Raw genomic sequence first — 16290 nt, forward strand, 5'->3', positions numbered from 1 at the left:
CCCGAAGCTGCCGCCAACACTGAGGCTGTCGAGGAGAAGAAGGTGGTTGAAGCCGAGCTTCTTAAAGAGGTCAAGCCTGCAGCCACAATTGATGAGACTCCTCAGGTTGCTTCTGAGGTGCCCACCGAAGTAAAGGAGTCTATTGTCGAGGCTGGTGAGCGTCCTGAGGCTGCAGCCAGCACCGAAGCTGTTGAGAATAAGAAGGTGGTTGAAGCTCAGCTCCTCAAGGAGGCAGAGCCTGTTCCTGCTGTTGGAGAATCGAAGCCTGTCGTTGAGACCAAGGCCGATTCTGCTGTCGAGTCTCAGGAAACCAAGACTCAAGATCCCGCACCTGTTGTTCCTGCCGTTGTTCTTCCCACCGAGAGCAAGGCCGAGGAGCACAAGACAGAGGCCCCCGAGACCGAGACTCCCGCGGTCGGCAATGGTAGCTCAACGGCCGGTAACGGCACCACAGCAACCGGCAACGGCGCTTCAACAATAGAAAATAAGCCCACTGATACTTCGCGCAACGGCAGCGCCTCTGCAGCAAGTGCCAAGGAGAAGAAGAAGAACCGACTGAGTTCGATCTTCAGCAAGATCAAGCACAAGCTGTCCGACAAATAGATGAGAAGACGAGACAACTTAGCTAATGTCGAAATGATGAGGTATCAGAAATGTCTCACGGGTTTTTGTTTTCTTGCGGTTGGTGTCTTCGTTTATCAATGATTCCCCTGGATCCATGAGCAAGATGAGAGTGGTTGAGGTCACTGAGGGCGTGGATCTCCGTCATATACCTAATTCATATTCAATTTTTATGCGCACACTTTTGATTAAAACCGGACTTCATGTATGGCAGATTCTATTATCAAGTCGGAAGAAAAAAACATCTCTTCTATTTTATTTTTAGGATACATACTTGATGAAGCCATGATGATGTCTGTTGAAGAGCGAGCCAGCTGAAGCATTTTGGTCATGTGATAGGCTCGCCTCCATAGCAATGACTAATTCTGCAATCCTTATGTAAGCCAGATTGAGCACCTATCGAGCAGAAGCTGGTAACGCCATTGCTCTGCGCCGAGCCTGTCAACTCCGTCACGATTTGCCCCGCCAGTGACTCGCTCGATCCACCTGCATCTTCCATCCATCAACGGGGTCCGTCCCAGCTGGACCCCTTCGTGAACTTCAACCCGATCCTTCCATCAAATTGCCCAGAGGGTTCCATATCTGCTTCTTCCTAATTATTTTGGGGTGTGCTCAATACCTACCTTCGTATCTTGCTAGGCGATAACCCTTGGATCTGTCAGTCATCCCCGCCACTGGGACAAAGCGCGAGCAATCGAACGATTGGACCGGTCATTTATCTCATCGCGATTGAGACTTTTCGGAAGATAGCCTGCACGAAATATGAACCCCTCTACACCAAATGTGGGAAAATCTGTCCCTGCGCCATCGAATTCCGCAGCTAGTCAAACTGGTCCAGCGACCTCAAGCTTTGAATCATCCCGTCGTCCATCACAGGCTGGTTTCTCATACTCACAATCGATGCCTCGAAAGGTTCAAGGCTCCCGCAAACAACACCGGGCTCAGCGTAGGCCTGGATTTGGCGATAGATCAAATACCGGTCCCGACGACGACGACGACGACGACGCCATGGATGAGCTAAGAGCTTTCAGAAATCCCAATAGCAGGCGCGGCCAAACCTCAATCACCCACCTACTCAATTACTCCATGCCACGCCCGGTCCAGGATCATCATTCGCATTCAAGATCTTATAGGAGAACTCCAACATGGGGACCTGGATCAGGATACCACGCAAGCGACAAGGCTCGATACGTCCATGCCAACTACCGCTTCATCCTTTCTCCAGAGGGTACATACAACAAACAAGCCACGGATGCCGACACCCACCTGGACTGGTCTCATGTAATGCAGATTATTGCTTCAAGTGAATCGCAGGGTTCATCATGCCCAATTTGTCTTTCCGAACCAGTGGCGCCACGGATGGCGAAATGCGGTCATATTTTTTGCTTGCCCTGTCTTATCCGGTTCATGAACTCAGCATCGGGCGAGGACGAAGCAAAGGGTCGAGGCCCTAGATGGAAGAAGTGCCCTATTTGCGAGGACTCGATCTATATGCAAGACGTACGGCCTGTTAGATTCTATGCAGGACAAGAAAGCCCATTTCCTCGACCTGGTGACGACGTTGTGCTACGATTGATGGCACGAAACGCAAGCTCTACAATGGCGCTTCCGCGAGAGAGTGGCTCTGAAGCTCTATATTCTGTAGGTGACATTCCTTGGCATTTTGCTGCGAACGTCTTGGACTACGCTCGCATGATGAAAGGTACCACCGACTACATGGCTGCCCAGTACGATGAGGAGATTACCGCACTGGCTCAACAAGCAAAGGAAGACGAAACCCTTTTTGGACAGAACGATGAATGGTCCCAGAAAGCGATCCGGGCTATCACGGCCGCCAAGGAGAAGCTTACAGAGCTTGAGGTTGTGGAAAGCTCAGCAACGTCGGCCAAGCTCTCTGCAGACGCCGACTTTTATTTTTACAGCTCTCCGCCGCATCTGTACCTCTCGCCACTGGATATCCGTATCCTCAAAACAAAGTACGGATCTTTTTCGTCATTTCCTTCTACGCTTCTCCCTCGTGTGGAGCACATCTCTACTGGTCATGTGGTAGACGATGCAATGCGCCGAAGGGCAAAGTACTTGGGACACCTTCCTCGTGGATGCGTTGTCAATTTTCTGGAATGTGACTGGACAGATATTGTGCCAGAAGATACGCTGGCATCGTTTTCGGCTGATATCGAGCGGAGACGGAGACGCAACCGAGACAAAGAGACGCAGGAGGAACGCGAGCGTCTCCAGGCCGAGCGCCTTGAAGCTGCAAACATACGCAAGACCACAGGTTATCAGAGGCTCCCTGAACCACCAGAGGATAGCGCCCCTCGAATGGACCTCGAAGAGTTCCTGCCATTAAGCGGCCACTCTGGTAGCACGCCTCCAGATCCCCGGCCAGGGTTCGAGACATTGGCTGAGATGTCAACCAGCCCGTCAAACCAGAAGACTGTCTGGGGCACTAGAGTGGTCAACGGGTCACCAGAGATGGCACCTGCCCAACATTTAGACGACGTTCACGACGGGTGGCTCAGGGATGAGGACCTATTTGACACTGCCGATATTGCGATGCAAATAAAGGCCATAGAAGCGGCCGAGAGTAGCGTTCATCCGGATAGTGTTGGCGGAGCAGGGCCAAGCAGCAGTGGTGGTGGCGGAAAGAAGAAAAAGAAACAAAAAATCACGCTCATGAGCACCGGGGGCCGGAGAGGCAACTAAGTCTATCGTCCCTATTTCCAGTTTGAGGAGGTATGATTCTTTTTCGGTTCTCCACGGCGTGGCACACGGTTCGTATTACTAGTTTTTAAAGTAAAGAGACGGAGCAGGGTTATCAACACCAACATAGAAGTTTCAAAGCAACGAAACTTTATGAATGAAAAGCCGGGGGCGAGTAGGAAAGAGAATGATGCTTGTACGATTAATTCTGATCGCCAGCCATCAACAAGCCTCATCCCAAGATGCCACGTACATACCGCTTTGTCTTTGGCATTTCGGTTATGATAGTCGCCGAAATGAACCTGGTTCGATGTGACGTACATACATATTAAAGCACATATATCGAGTCGCTGACTCAAGGAGCACATAGGTAGTTAGCAAAACCTCTTTAATGTGAAGAGATGTATATACAGAGTACGTTGTGTGCAGTAGAGCATGAAACCTAGCATCTTGCACGAGGAACCGGAGTATTCCCTTAGCCCTACATAGTACGCAATACTAGTGTATACATTGTACATAAGATCTGCTCTCAATGTCGATCGAAACTTCAAATGCGACATGAAACTCAACTTCAGAACGCTACAGCACTCGAGCGGGACCATGATTGATATTCGATTAACACAGCAGACTACAACCCAACATTGTCGTCATAGCTGCTAGGGTATTTCTCCACAGAAAGGTGACTAGACACGGGAATGCCGATGTCGATAAAACCCAGAGGCTGAAGATGTTGGTACGTACCCACAGGTCATCGCCACACAAGTGAGGTTTCTGCACGGTACTCTATACTCTGTACTGTAACTCTATTTACGATGTCGGCTAATCGGGTCGTGAAGTGCCGTTGGACGATATGTGTGCCCGCGGAGTAGGTCTAAGTTAAAGTCTGAGTCTGCGGGTTATTTCATGATTACGAACTGCCCTATTAGAGTGGAAATTTGTTTGGTGATGCTGTGGGGCTTTCCATATTTCAATTAAGTATACCTATACCGAATGCCTCTAGTGACTGAAGCATGGGAGCGTGTACAAGTTGCAAGACTGTGCAACGACTGGTACTGTGGCATTCTCACCACAAGCCATTGGAAGAGCCAGGCCAGGCCGTTGGCAGGCTGGTTAATGAACGGTCAAGGTTTGAAGGACCAGTCAGGAGGCGACGGTATTTGCTTTGCCTTCTGGAATAGCCACGCCGCTTCGATAGCAGGGTTCTTGTCGTTTACAGCCAAGACCAAGGATCTGGGCAGGTATGTTGTGTACTATGTGTTGGCGGCTATTCAAGTTAGGCCCACACACTTAATTACATATATGAAGTCAAGATTGACATTAGGCCCAGTATATCTGTCCTAGCAACACACATAGTAGCTACTCTGTAGAAAGTTTGCCTATTGTTTTATTGTAGATCTTTCGAGGCCCAGCGGACACTAGATCTGATATATGCGCCCCTATATCGGGAATGAAATTGGGAGGGAGCCAACTTTCTCCCATGTTGGTGGACGTTAATGAGTTCATACAAGAGCGTGCTAATGAATTAGCGGCCGATGAGTCAGTACTATGTACTCTGTATTGAAATGAGATTAAAGAACCTAGCTGACCCAACAACACCAGGTACAGGGTGGAAGAACCTGTGAGGACTCTGACTTTGAATTGAAGGAGAAAACAACCGAGGGAAGCGGTTAAAGAGAAACAGGCCAAGAGAATGAAGAATGCACGTGATGATGCGCCGAGAAGGAGGTGGTCGGTGACCCCGCGTTGAACCGACATGGGACTTACGAATCATCCAAAACCTGAACAATAGGAAAAGCGCACGTTTTGGATACTGCCGTGATGGTGAACCTGCCACGGCTTGATAGCGGAAACGCTTGACGAGCTACTGGCTGAATGAACTGCTACCATATCCATCTGCACGGTCCGGCTTTGTCGTCATGCGACTAGGGTGTGGTGGACTGGGCATATCCTGGGCCGTTGGGGGGGGGGCGGAATGAACTGAACCGCTTGTTCGGCACAGACCTGGTGAATGGTGATGCAGGATTAGAGACACTGGGACAAATCAAGTTGATGTTGTTGCTACATCGTCTTGTGACGCTGACGAAAACTAAGGTACATCGGTTAGAGGTAGGCAGGCGGCAGCCCAGTGAGCAAGAGGTATGGTTGTTGATCGAGTTATAAATAAAACAGACAAGCCCAGCCAAGCAGTCCACGCCAGAACAAAGCGGCACTCGTCCTCGAATTTACACACAACACGTTATGTGTCGTTTCAGCCACTCGACTACGTTGAAATCCGATCTGACAGTCAACTACGGGAGCCTCCACCACCAGCCTGGCCTACCTAGGTACATACCTTAGTAGCCGGGCAGCCCACTAAATCAAAGACCTCCATCTTATTAGGTGCTCCGTACCGTACATAGTAGTCTGTAGCGCCCACCTCAACAAATCAGTCGCCAAGAGAATGCCGTGGCGCTAACTGGTCTCGGCTGACGAACCTCCAACTCCACTGGAGAAGCGCTGAGCCGAGCCTCAAAGCCACTTGCGCACCCCAGACGGTCTGGAAAACTGTCCGGGAGGAAAGAAGGGTCCATCCATACCTGTCCTGAGCTCCATCAAGGTTTCACTGTCAGTTTGATTTTTTGTCAATCTTCTGGATACCAACCAAGTGCAGAGTAGACTATGTAATACAATTGTTCATCGCAGATCGTCTCGGGAAGGGATCAGAGACAAGTCCCACAATCAAAGAGGCAAGTCAATCTTGCCTTGTCTTGCCTTTTGTTCAGTTTAGAGACATATTCACTGGTTTTCGCACTATTGACTTGCTCTGGGACCACTCCAGCCCCCTGTCAATTACGCACTTACTTGGCCTTAACGCACCACACCCTTGTTCGGGCAGTCTTTCACTTTCTCCGGGGCGGCACACTTAGGTTGCCATCTGCAGTGGTCTCCTTTGGTGCTGTACTTACTGGCTTGAGTAGCTCTTGGCCAGGTGCCGAAAAGCGAGAGCCAAGCCACAGAATTCAACTTGACATTAGACGCCGAAGATCCGATCAAACAGAACCTTCATACGGATAAGCCAAGCAGAGACCAAGAAAAACAAAACTGCTAATGCACACACACACACACATGCATGCTGCTCATCATTCTACTGCTACCACGGGCAGTGTTATAACCCTGTCGAACCCCCTTCACCCCCATTGCAAATCGCCCATCCAAAGTTCTGGTTTAATTTGACCACAAATCTTCCGATCTCTCTACTCACTGAAGCGAAAGTGGAATCCCCTTTTCCTTTTTCCCTTTTCTAAGAATACTCGATTTGGATTCATACAAAAGCCGTCTCTTACTCGCATCGCACTCTCTTTTGTATCAGAGAGAGATTGCGTGCAACCGTTGAGGCTTTGCTCTTGCGGGAGACGAAAACGGCATCGCGCTTACACGCTCACAACTTACCCCATTTGGCAATCAACCTTTGAGCAAGAGTCGATGTAGTTCAAGACTCGGCGAAGCCTCGAAACTTTGCTCATTTTTTTCTTAAAATAAAAAAAAAACTCTCTTAACACCCTTCAAATATCTCATTCCCAATCAACCACTGCATGGTTCCATACTTGGAATCTGCTCACCACACCGAAACAATGTCGAGTTCTATTACCAGCTCTGGCTTCACCAAGCCTCGAAGAGAACCTAGAGACACAGGGTTCCCTGAGCCTCTTAACAACCGTCAGCATCCCGTCTTGAACAAACATTATGAATTATCTGCTAACACCTTCCAGTCCGCAACACAACTCTCCCACATCCTGATGCTGATTTTTCACCAAACGCATGCCTCACCCAAGAGGATATTGACCCCGATCGGGCTCTTATGCGAACCCGACGATCTTTCCTCAGGAAGAAACGACGAACTCTGAACCATGGCCGTATCACACCTGCCTCAGAGGCCCTCTATAGCGCCTATTCTCTCGTACAATCCGATGTCGGTGACCACGATAGTCTCCAAACCACCAACCCATCACTTGTCAGTGTTCGCCCAACTACGCCCAGCATTCGAATCTCCAGGGACGGAACCGATAGTCTCGCATCAAGAACCACGAGGAGGGAAGACGAAGACACGCCACCGACTTCGCCTGACGTCCCGTCACATCGCTCTAAGAAAGGATTCTTGAGCAAATGGCGAAAAAACTAGGAGTGCTTTAGCTAAAAGTCTGGCCTCGCAACGGTGTGGTGTACACCTGGCTTCGACATGACCATGACTGCTGCAACGACGTACACGGCCGAATATTATGACCTGCAACGACCGCATTCGCAAAATGCATTTCTATCAAAAGAATCACTCTCTTTCTCCCTTTTCATTTGTGTGCTTGGATAGCGTGGCGTTTATGTTGAATTAAGGCTCGGATTTTAGGAGCGGGACGGAGTTTTGTCTGCAACAAGGGCAAAGGTTTGGATAGGTACAATAGTCCCTCTGGAAGGGCAGAGACAGCAATGTCACACATATACAGTAGTCGGTTCACCTTGTGGTGGCCGACATAGACACTCGTTAAGAATTAATAGTTTTACCGGTAGCTTTATCGCTATTATCAAAATGGCCATTATCCCTTGGGCTCTCATTGTGCAAATAACTTTGATATACTGTCTTCACTCCGTCGCTATGCTAGACGCATAGGTGTTCATTTCCGTATAAAATATCGAGATCATCATTCTGGCCCATTTCATCCACGTCTGTAAGAGAGTAGTGCTGTCCTTCTAACTTCCACGGTAGCTCGTGTAGCTGTAGGGGCTCAGCAGGAGAGGTACATGATACGTCTGCCTCTCCTCCATACGGAAGGTAACCGTGACCTCTGGGAAAAAGGTGTTCTCCTCGCCAAAGTAAGCTCCGGTATCAAAACGCAGCGTCCAGCGTGATGAGCCCCGCCCCTTGCGGTCCTCTAGAATCTCAACAAGCGTTTGGAGAGGAGGCTCGCCAGCAGAATCCTCGGAGAGAAAGGGCAACCATGAAGTAACGCGACCGTCCTCGTCCGTGATGGACTCAAAGGTGTTGGCTCTCGGCTGGGCGGCCGAGTGCGGATTGGCAGAAGGGGGGATGGGACCTTCAAGGCGGACACGGATGCCGCGCGCGGGTTTACCGGCCTGAGTGTCAAGGACGTGACACGTAATGGGATCTTTGGTGGGTGAAGCCATCGCGGAGGTGGCACTTGGTGTGTGAAGTGGTTGTTGGTGGTGGTGATATAAGTACAGTAGTTCGGTATTTGGTGAGGTTTGACGGCAATGTGAAGGCGGTCTTTACTTTACAGTAAAAGTTCGGGTTATGCGCCTGATGTGAGTGAGAGTGGATGCTAAGATAGAGTTAAGATTGAATCAACGGTATCATAAAGTTCTTGATATTTCTTGTGTCTTAGTTCCTGTCTGGGCACTTGGCAAGTGAAGGACGAAGAGGAGAGGGGTTTGAGTTGAAGTGAGGCAGTGAGAGAGCGGTTGCGGCGCACAGCCTACCTACCCTGCTTACAGCAGATAATCAGTGAGTTTTTGGCTTGGGGCTGCTGTCTCTACTACTAGTAAGAAGGCCCAATCACACAATAATGCAGCAAAAGATTTGGCTCCATAGATAAGCGGCAATTGTTACATTTACTAGATAAAATGGTATTAAGATTGATGGGAAGCTATGTATCTACGCGCGTAGCTCCGGACGCCTGACGCCGTTCCCCGGTACTTCATACTGTATCTCATGGACGGAGCCGACCCGACAAAGACTGAGGTCGCTGAAGAAGGATTACCTAATACTATGATAGGGCTGACTATTCAACTTTGGAGTTGTCATTATAAGCCTGAAGGTTATTGAAACCGGAGTCAATATCTTAACAGTCGAGGTGTCCTCGAGTCAACTATTCACGATTGTTGCTTAGGTTGCGCATGTGGCTAGTGGGCAGGCGACAATCATGTGGCGAGCAGCCGACAGAATTATGTGGTCATGAAACACCCCCTTCGCAGCCGGAAGCCGCAGCACTATTATGTCAGGCCTTACCCCTCCATCTCAGAGCTTCTAGAAGTTACCCAAATCCTGATTCTGCTCCAGACAAGCTCCCTTCCTCATAGTAAGTGACCAGCTTCGTGTTATTCGTTTTCTATTTACCTAACTCAGAAATTAGAAACCATCTGTACCCTCATCGCTGCTCTTTCTCCTCCACCGCCAAAATGTCCACCGCCCTCATCTCCACCGAGGACGCTCTCGAGCCCTCTCTCCAGTCACTCCTCGACCAGCGTAGCCTCCGCTGGATCTTTGTCGGTGGAAAGGGTGGTGTCGGAAAGACCACCACTTCTTGCTCCCTCGCCATTCAGCTTGCAAAGGTCCGCCGATCTGTGCTTCTCATCTCGACCGATCCTGCCCACAACCTGTCAGATGCCTTTTCCCAGAAGTTTGGCAAGGAGGCCCGCCTCGTCAATGGATTCGACAACCTGAGCGCCATGGAGATCGACCCCAACGGCAGTATACAGGACATGCTGGCTGGCCAGGGTGAGGCTGACGACGTTAACGCTGCTGCTGGTGGTCCTCTTGGAGGCATGATGCAGGACCTCGCTTTCGCGGTACGTCAACTCGGATTCTTTACATCGTTGCGCGTACTAATTCTCACCAGATCCCCGGTATCGACGAGGCTATGTCATTTGCCGAAGTTCTCAAGCAGGTCAAGTCTCTTTCCTACGAGACCATTGTCTTCGACACCGCGCCCACAGGCCACACCCTGCGCTTTCTCCAATTCCCCACCGTTCTCGAGAAGGCTCTCGCCAAGGTTTCACAGCTGTCATCTCAGTACGGTCCTCTACTGAACGGTTTCCTTGGTTCCGGCGGCCAGCTCCCCAATGGCCAGAACCTCAACGACATGATTGCCAAGCTCGAGTCTCTGCGCGAGACTATTAGCGAGGTCAATACCCAGTTCCAGGATGCCGAGCTCACCACCTTTGTTTGCGTCTGTATCGCAGAGTTCCTCAGTCTCTACGAGACTGAGCGCATGATCCAGGAGCTTGCCGGATATGGCATTGATACTCACTCTATCGTCGTTAACCAACTGCTCTTCCCCAAGAAGGCCAGCGACTGCGATCAATGCAACGCTCGTCGCAAGATGCAGCGCAAGTATCTCGACCAGTATGAGGAGCTTTACGCCGAAGATTTCAACGTCGTCAAGATGCCTCTTCTTGTTGAAGAGGTCCGAGGAAAGGAGAAGCTTGAGAAGTTCAGTGAAATGCTTGTTGCGCCTTATGTTCCTCCCGAGTAAGCAAATGAGAGTATTATGTGGATTACGCGAAAAGATAGAGATAGAAACAAGTCTGGAATAATATAATTAAAAAGAACCAAAGGCCAGGTAGTGCAGTGCATATAGAAAAGAAGCCCAGCGGCGTGAAGGAGTTGCTACGGCTTGAGGAATTTTATGAGAAATATACGCGCATGAATTAAGTCACAAAACATATATATGCGGTTGTTGTCAGAAAGCATTTTGCTTGTTTATTGTTTATTGTTTGACTTTGACTGATTCAAAGTTTGATGGAGCTGTAACGCATCGTCTCCTAGACCCCAGCTGTACGTAGCCATGAAAACCTGTCATGAAAGAAAAAGAAACCCACCGAAACCCTTGTTCCCCAACGCCAGTCCGTTCAATTTGCCGGTAAGCAATGCTGATTAAAGAAGCAAATCGTGGCCCTACATCCCGATCCAAAGCATGCCATGCCAGCCCTGCACGAGGTTGCAGGACACCCAGATATCTATGTATGTGGTGTAGGTTGCCTACGCCGGCCGAAATGATAGTAAAAATAGACCAAAACAATCGCTAGCAGGAATAAAGTCGAGTCATGCATGTCGGTCGAGCCATGGCCTAGAGCTCTCGGTAATCGCTTGGCCGTACTCTTCGCTGCTTATTCTGGTGTCGGTGGGGGTTGACAGGCTTGCGGAAGTACGCATCCTCGTCAGGGCCAACACCTTGTCCAAAGTTGCCGTTCTGGAAGTTATTCATGCCGCCGTTCATGTTGCCCATGTTGCCCATATTGCCGTTCATACCGTTCATACCCATATCCCAGCCGTTCATTCCGCCAAACCCACCGTTCATGCCAGGAAACCCGGGCATTCCCATCATGCCAGGCATTCCCATCATGTTCATGTTTGGCATTCCCATGTTCATGTTACCCATGTTCGGCATGCCCATCATGTTGGGCATCATGGGCATTCCATTGAACATCATGTTGTTCATGCCCATGTTCATACCCATGCCGTTCATGCCCATGCCGTTCATCATGTTTTGCTGATTTTGCTGATTTTGCATGGCTTTAGGGCCCTTGGGAATTCGAGGATTGTCTAGAATATCATCCGCTGGCCGTTTCTTTGAATTGGCATCTGATGTCTTGGCACCATCTACTTGTTTGTTCGCATCGTGCGGGACAGATACAAGGCTTTTGGGGCCCGTGGGAGGGGTCTTGATAGTTGCAGACTGAGATGTTGGCGACTTCGACTTTTCCTTAGCTGAAGCCATAGTTTTATCATTGGATTCATTCTCAACCTTCTGCTCCGTGCTGGCAATATCCTCATTTTGGGGCTTATCCTGGCTTTCACCATCTGCTTTGACACCTTCCGAAGCTTTAGGTGACAGGGGAGGAGGGCTTTTGGCTGTTTCCTTCTCCTTCAGGTACTCTTGAATCTTCTTTGAGGCCTCCTCATCGGGTTGGAGATCATCAATCAATACACCTTCTGACTGGCATGCAGGGCAGACGAAGTCGCTTTCGATGAGAGCATTGGTTATGCAATCATTACAAAAGGTCTTCTGACAGCAAGGAGTCTTCATTGGCTCTATGAACATCTTCTTGTCGATCGAACACTCCAAGCCCTGTTCCTGAATTTCCTTGTCCCCAGCCGGCGCATTAGTTGTGGCTGAAGACTTAGCCTTGGCCTGGAACTGTTCCCACGATGCCTTGTCAGGCTCAGCAATTACAAAATCTCCTTCAGCATTGACCATGATACCCGAAGGACGCTTGGTCTCGTCGCCATCAGTTTGTGCAAGGACAACGGACTTGTCGACCTTTTGCAGGAATGAACGAGGAATACCCGTTGTTCGTTTAACACGCGGACGGTTATCAAATTCAGGATCGTCGTTGGTCGGGCATAATTGAATCCAATGGCCCTTGTTGCCACATCGATAGCAGATGTATCCGTTGGGTGGGTCATGATCAGGAACATTTGCAGGCCTCTTTGCTCCAGCTTTGAAGACCGGCGTTTGGCTGTTGTGGTGTTAGCTGTGAGCGAGGCACCCTGGGCATTGATGGAAACTTACTGAGACATCTCCTCCTGTTGGGCGGACCACTGCTCGGTTTGGGCTGCAAACATAGCCGCCATTTTCTCTTCTTCCGTCATGGCATTGTTCATTTGGCTGATTGCATCGGAGCTTGGTTTGGAAACTGATGCCTTGGCCGCTTGCTCTTTGCGACCGGCATTCTTGGCTGTCACAGGCATTTTACCAGATACATAGCGAGCGGCGCGCCCTGCGCCAGGCTTGAGTGCAGGTTGACGTCTGGCGATGACGGTCGTGGACCTGGGAATGATAGTCGTATCGTCGTCATATTCTGGGGACATGTTAGTGCTTCTTATACAGAAATCATTGTATAAACTCACCTTCGCTGTTATCGTCGGTGTAGATATGCAGATCAAAGTCGGTACCGTCTCCGAGACCACTCTTGGTGATGATCTCACGCTTCAGTTCGAAGACTGAGATACCGGTACCATCAAACTCGACTCTAGTAGGCTCCCTTTGGGATTTGAACTTGAAAAAGACTGAGGACGTCATTTTGGTCGAGATGTGCTAGGGTGTTTCCTACAGGAACGAGAAAAGCACAGCACAGAAAACAACAGAAGTTTGTTGAGATTCAAATATCGTAAGTCGGCAAAAGTCCAGATGTTAGGTCGGTTGAGTCGCACAAAGCACTATGTAAGTATTGATTGATTGTTCTTGCGTTTGCAAACAAGGCAGCGTTTGTTTTCTTTCTTCGTCTTCTTTCTTGCACTGCCGTGCCTCTTTCAACTGTCAAGGTGAATGGAAATAATCAATTTTGATTGTACTTTGAGGGAACAATAGTGGCAATAGGGTCAAAAAAGAAATGGGTGCAATGAATAAGGAGTACAGCTGGCAAAAACAAGCCAGAAGAGAAACAACCCTCAAGCTCCACCTCACTTTCCAGACACCACGCTCGTTAAACCACTGAACCAGCAACCTTTTATGTTAGCCAGACGTCCCAGCGATCATGCCCTGACAAGAGCACACCAGCGACACGTTATTCGGGACAATCTTGAGCGACGGACGGGTCGGGGGTCGCGTGAGAGTAATGAGATCGAGTTAATCGGAGGTCGTCAGTCACGCGAGTTACGGGCTTAGGCGCCTAGAGAAAACAGAGAAGTAGAAAAAAAGTTGCGGCGGAGCGACTTGATGCCGCAGGTCGAGTTATTGATGGTGAGGGAGAATGTCGACAATGGTGGAATGGTGACAGATGATGGAGAGAGTGGGGAGAGTAAGAGTCTTCCAACAACAGGGCGATGGAGAGGAGATAGAGAGAGGCGGCCGACCAGCCCCTTTGGGGGTGACTAATCGAGAACTCGATGGTGTAACGCATATAAGTTAGTCCGGATGACTCAGCACCCCTCTCAAAGTAATGCCTGTGACATGTGAGGGGCTACTGTTCGAAGAAACATACGTATTTCTGCTGCACGCAACAAGTTCGAACTAAAGTCCCTGTTCTAAGTAACCAATCATCACTGTACCATTACACGGGCGGATAGTTTGCCATTGGTTACCGCAAGTAACCGGATCCTCAAGGTTGCTAGAGTTCCATGCTGCACTGTACATGTACATATCACTGTCGAGGCTGCCCCGCCAATTAGTAGGTAAGAACGGAGCCGTTATATTGCTGCCCGCCCGATAGAGCAGGTCCGAGATAGCCTGGTGTAATGCCCCGCACCTTCCGCCTCAATAGGGCAGCTGTCTGTTGCGCTCAAGTGGTAACTGCGCTCCCCAAAAGGCCCTTTTTATCATTACGAGTACCCATCTCACAAAGTTTTTCCAAAAAACTCAACCTCACTTCTCGCACATATCTCACAGACTCTATTCGTGTCCGCCAAGCAAAGAAAATGGCTCCCCAGCTTGACGGTTTCTTCAAGCAAGTCGACAGCTCCGCCGACCACTTCATTGAGCGTCTGCGCAAAGCTGTCGCCATTCCCTCCATTTCTGCCGAGGATGCCCGCCGACCTGATGTCGTCCGTATGGGAGAGTGGCTCGGCGACGAGCTCAAGGCTCTCGGAGCTTCTGTAGAGCTTCGACCCCTCGGAAAGCAGCCCCACAAGGAGCACCTCGACCTTCCTCCTGTTGTCCTTGCACGATATGGAAACGATAAGAACAAGCGCACTATCCTCGTCTATGGCCATTACGATGTTCAGCCTGCCGAGAAGAGCGACGGTTGGGCCACCGAGCCCTTTGACCTCACCGTTGACGACAAGGGCCGCATGTTTGGACGTGGATCTACAGACGACAAGGGCCCCGTCCTGGGCTGGTTGAATGCTATTGAGGCTCATCAGAAGGCTGGTGTCGACTTCCCCGTTAACCTGCTCATGTGCTTTGAGGGTATGGAGGAATATGGCTCCGAAGGCCTTGATGACCTGATCAAGGAGGAGGCCAAGAAGTACTTTGCCGATGCTGAAGCCGTTTGCATTTCGGATAACTACTGGCTTGGTACCGAGAAGCCCTGTTTGACCTACGGTCTTCGCGGTTGCAACTACTACTCAGTTGAGATTTCTGGTCCCGGTGCTGACCTTCACAGTGGTGTCTTTGGTGGCACTGCCCAGGAGCCCATGACCGATCTCGTTAGGGTCCTCGGATCGCTTGTCAACACTGGCGGCGAGATTCAGATCCCCGGCATCAAGGAGCAGGTTGCCCCAATCACCGCTGATGAGGAAGGTCTTTACGATGGTATTTCTTTCACCATGGATAACATCCATGAGTCTTTGGGCAGCAAGACAACCATCTTTGATGATAAGAAGCGCACCCTTATGGGCCGTTGGCGATACCCTTCGCTGTCCATCCATGGCGTGGAAGGTGCTTTCTCTGCTCCTGGAGCCAAGACTGTCATTCCCGCCAAGGTGATTGGAAAGTTTTCGATCCGAACTGTTCCCGACATGGACATCGATAAGACCAACGAAGCTGTGTACAAGTACGTTGAGGATCAATTTGCCAAGCTCGGCAGCAAGAACACTCTGAAGGTCTATGCTCAACACACCGGTAAGTGGTGGGTTGCTTCGCCAAAGCACTGGAATTTCTCAGCCGCTGCCAAGGCTGTCGAGCGTGTATGGGGTGTTGAGCCCGATTACACTCGTGAGGGCGGAAGGTAAGTCAAACGAGCTCCGCTTGCTGTTGCCACCACTAACTCAACTACTAGTATCCCTGTTACCCTGACGTTCGAGGAGGCCACAGGCAAGAACGTGCTGCTGCTACCCATGGGCAGCTCTACAGATGGTGCTCATTCTATCAATGAGAAGCTTGATAAACGTAACTACATCGAGGGTATTAAACTGTTGGGAGCCTATTTGCACTATGTTGCCGAGGAGCCTCAAACTTAGGAGCTATCATGAAATTATACCTTTAATGTACCATATGAAGAATGCGAACTGGGACTATGAATATCCCTTAAACAAGAACAAGACTATCTCACACATTTCGGTTATCCTGAACCGCGTTATATCGTGCCTATAGGTAGGTATTCGATATGTGCAGCCATTTCGCTTCTGTATTTTCATTGACCAGCTCATGGTGCTCGACCTGCTAAGCTAAATCGATTTTGAGATGGACTACATGTTGGGTGGCTGGACCCCTCTTTTTCGCCCTCCTCTGGTGGCCTGTCCTGTCCAGCCATTGTCGTCCCCCCGCGCCAGCTGCCGTTCATACTTGATAGGAGGACAGGGGAGGGGGGGGGGGGGTT

The 16290-nt window shown here is 49.9% G+C and overlaps 8 protein-coding genes across 8 annotated transcripts, besides 1 other annotated feature; 6 read left to right on the plus strand and 2 right to left on the minus strand.

Annotated features, from left to right (window-relative positions):
- Positions 1-7: 7 nt before the first annotated feature.
- FPSE_12238 (uncharacterized protein) lies at positions 8-603 on the plus strand (the record flags this gene model as incomplete). Its single annotated transcript, XM_009265355.1, has 1 exon — positions 8-603. A coding segment is annotated over one exon (596 nt), but the record flags the coding sequence as incomplete, so codon positions are not given.
- Positions 604-1383: 780 nt separating this feature from the next.
- FPSE_12237 (uncharacterized protein) lies at positions 1384-3327 on the plus strand (the record flags this gene model as incomplete). Its single annotated transcript, XM_009265354.1, has 1 exon — positions 1384-3327. The coding sequence occupies one exon, from the start codon at positions 1384-1386 to the stop codon at positions 3325-3327; it is 1944 nt and encodes a 647-aa protein (XP_009263629.1).
- Positions 1605-1627: a microsatellite.
- Positions 3328-4314: 987 nt separating the features above from the next.
- FPSE_12236 (uncharacterized protein) lies at positions 4315-4775 on the plus strand (the record flags this gene model as incomplete). The annotated part of the gene is made up of 2 exons (XM_009265353.1): positions 4315-4562; positions 4718-4775. The coding sequence occupies 2 exons, from the start codon at positions 4315-4317 to the stop codon at positions 4773-4775; spliced, it is 306 nt and encodes a 101-aa protein (XP_009263628.1).
- A 2160-nt stretch (positions 4776-6935) lies between these two features.
- FPSE_12235 (uncharacterized protein) lies at positions 6936-7483 on the plus strand (the record flags this gene model as incomplete). The annotated part of the gene is made up of 2 exons (XM_009265352.1): positions 6936-7020; positions 7074-7483. The coding sequence occupies 2 exons, from the start codon at positions 6936-6938 to the stop codon at positions 7481-7483; spliced, it is 495 nt and encodes a 164-aa protein (XP_009263627.1).
- Positions 7484-8043: 560 nt separating this feature from the next.
- On the minus strand, positions 8044-8478 carry FPSE_12234 (uncharacterized protein; the record flags this gene model as incomplete). The annotated part of the gene is made up of 1 exon (XM_009265351.1): positions 8044-8478. The coding sequence occupies one exon, from the start codon at positions 8476-8478 to the stop codon at positions 8044-8046; it is 435 nt and encodes a 144-aa protein (XP_009263626.1).
- A 1011-nt stretch (positions 8479-9489) lies between these two features.
- On the plus strand, positions 9490-10565 carry FPSE_12233 (uncharacterized protein; the record flags this gene model as incomplete). Its single annotated transcript, XM_009265350.1, has 2 exons — positions 9490-9879; positions 9930-10565. 2 exons carry the CDS (start codon positions 9490-9492, stop codon positions 10563-10565), a joined length of 1026 nt encoding a protein of 341 aa, XP_009263625.1.
- Positions 10566-11159: 594 nt separating this feature from the next.
- On the minus strand, positions 11160-13115 carry FPSE_12232 (uncharacterized protein; the record flags this gene model as incomplete). Its single annotated transcript, XM_009265349.1, has 3 exons — positions 11160-12552; positions 12606-12894; positions 12944-13115. 3 exons carry the CDS (start codon positions 13113-13115, stop codon positions 11160-11162), a joined length of 1854 nt encoding a protein of 617 aa, XP_009263624.1.
- A 1334-nt stretch (positions 13116-14449) lies between these two features.
- On the plus strand, positions 14450-15931 carry FPSE_12231 (uncharacterized protein; the record flags this gene model as incomplete). Its single annotated transcript, XM_009265348.1, has 2 exons — positions 14450-15699; positions 15751-15931. 2 exons carry the CDS (start codon positions 14450-14452, stop codon positions 15929-15931), a joined length of 1431 nt encoding a protein of 476 aa, XP_009263623.1.
- Between the last annotated feature and the right edge of the window lie 359 nt (positions 15932-16290).

This window comes from Fusarium pseudograminearum, chromosome 1 (assembly GCF_000303195.2).
Source record: "Fusarium pseudograminearum CS3096 chromosome 1, whole genome shotgun sequence".
Lineage (NCBI taxonomy): Eukaryota > Fungi > Ascomycota > Sordariomycetes > Hypocreales > Nectriaceae > Fusarium > Fusarium pseudograminearum.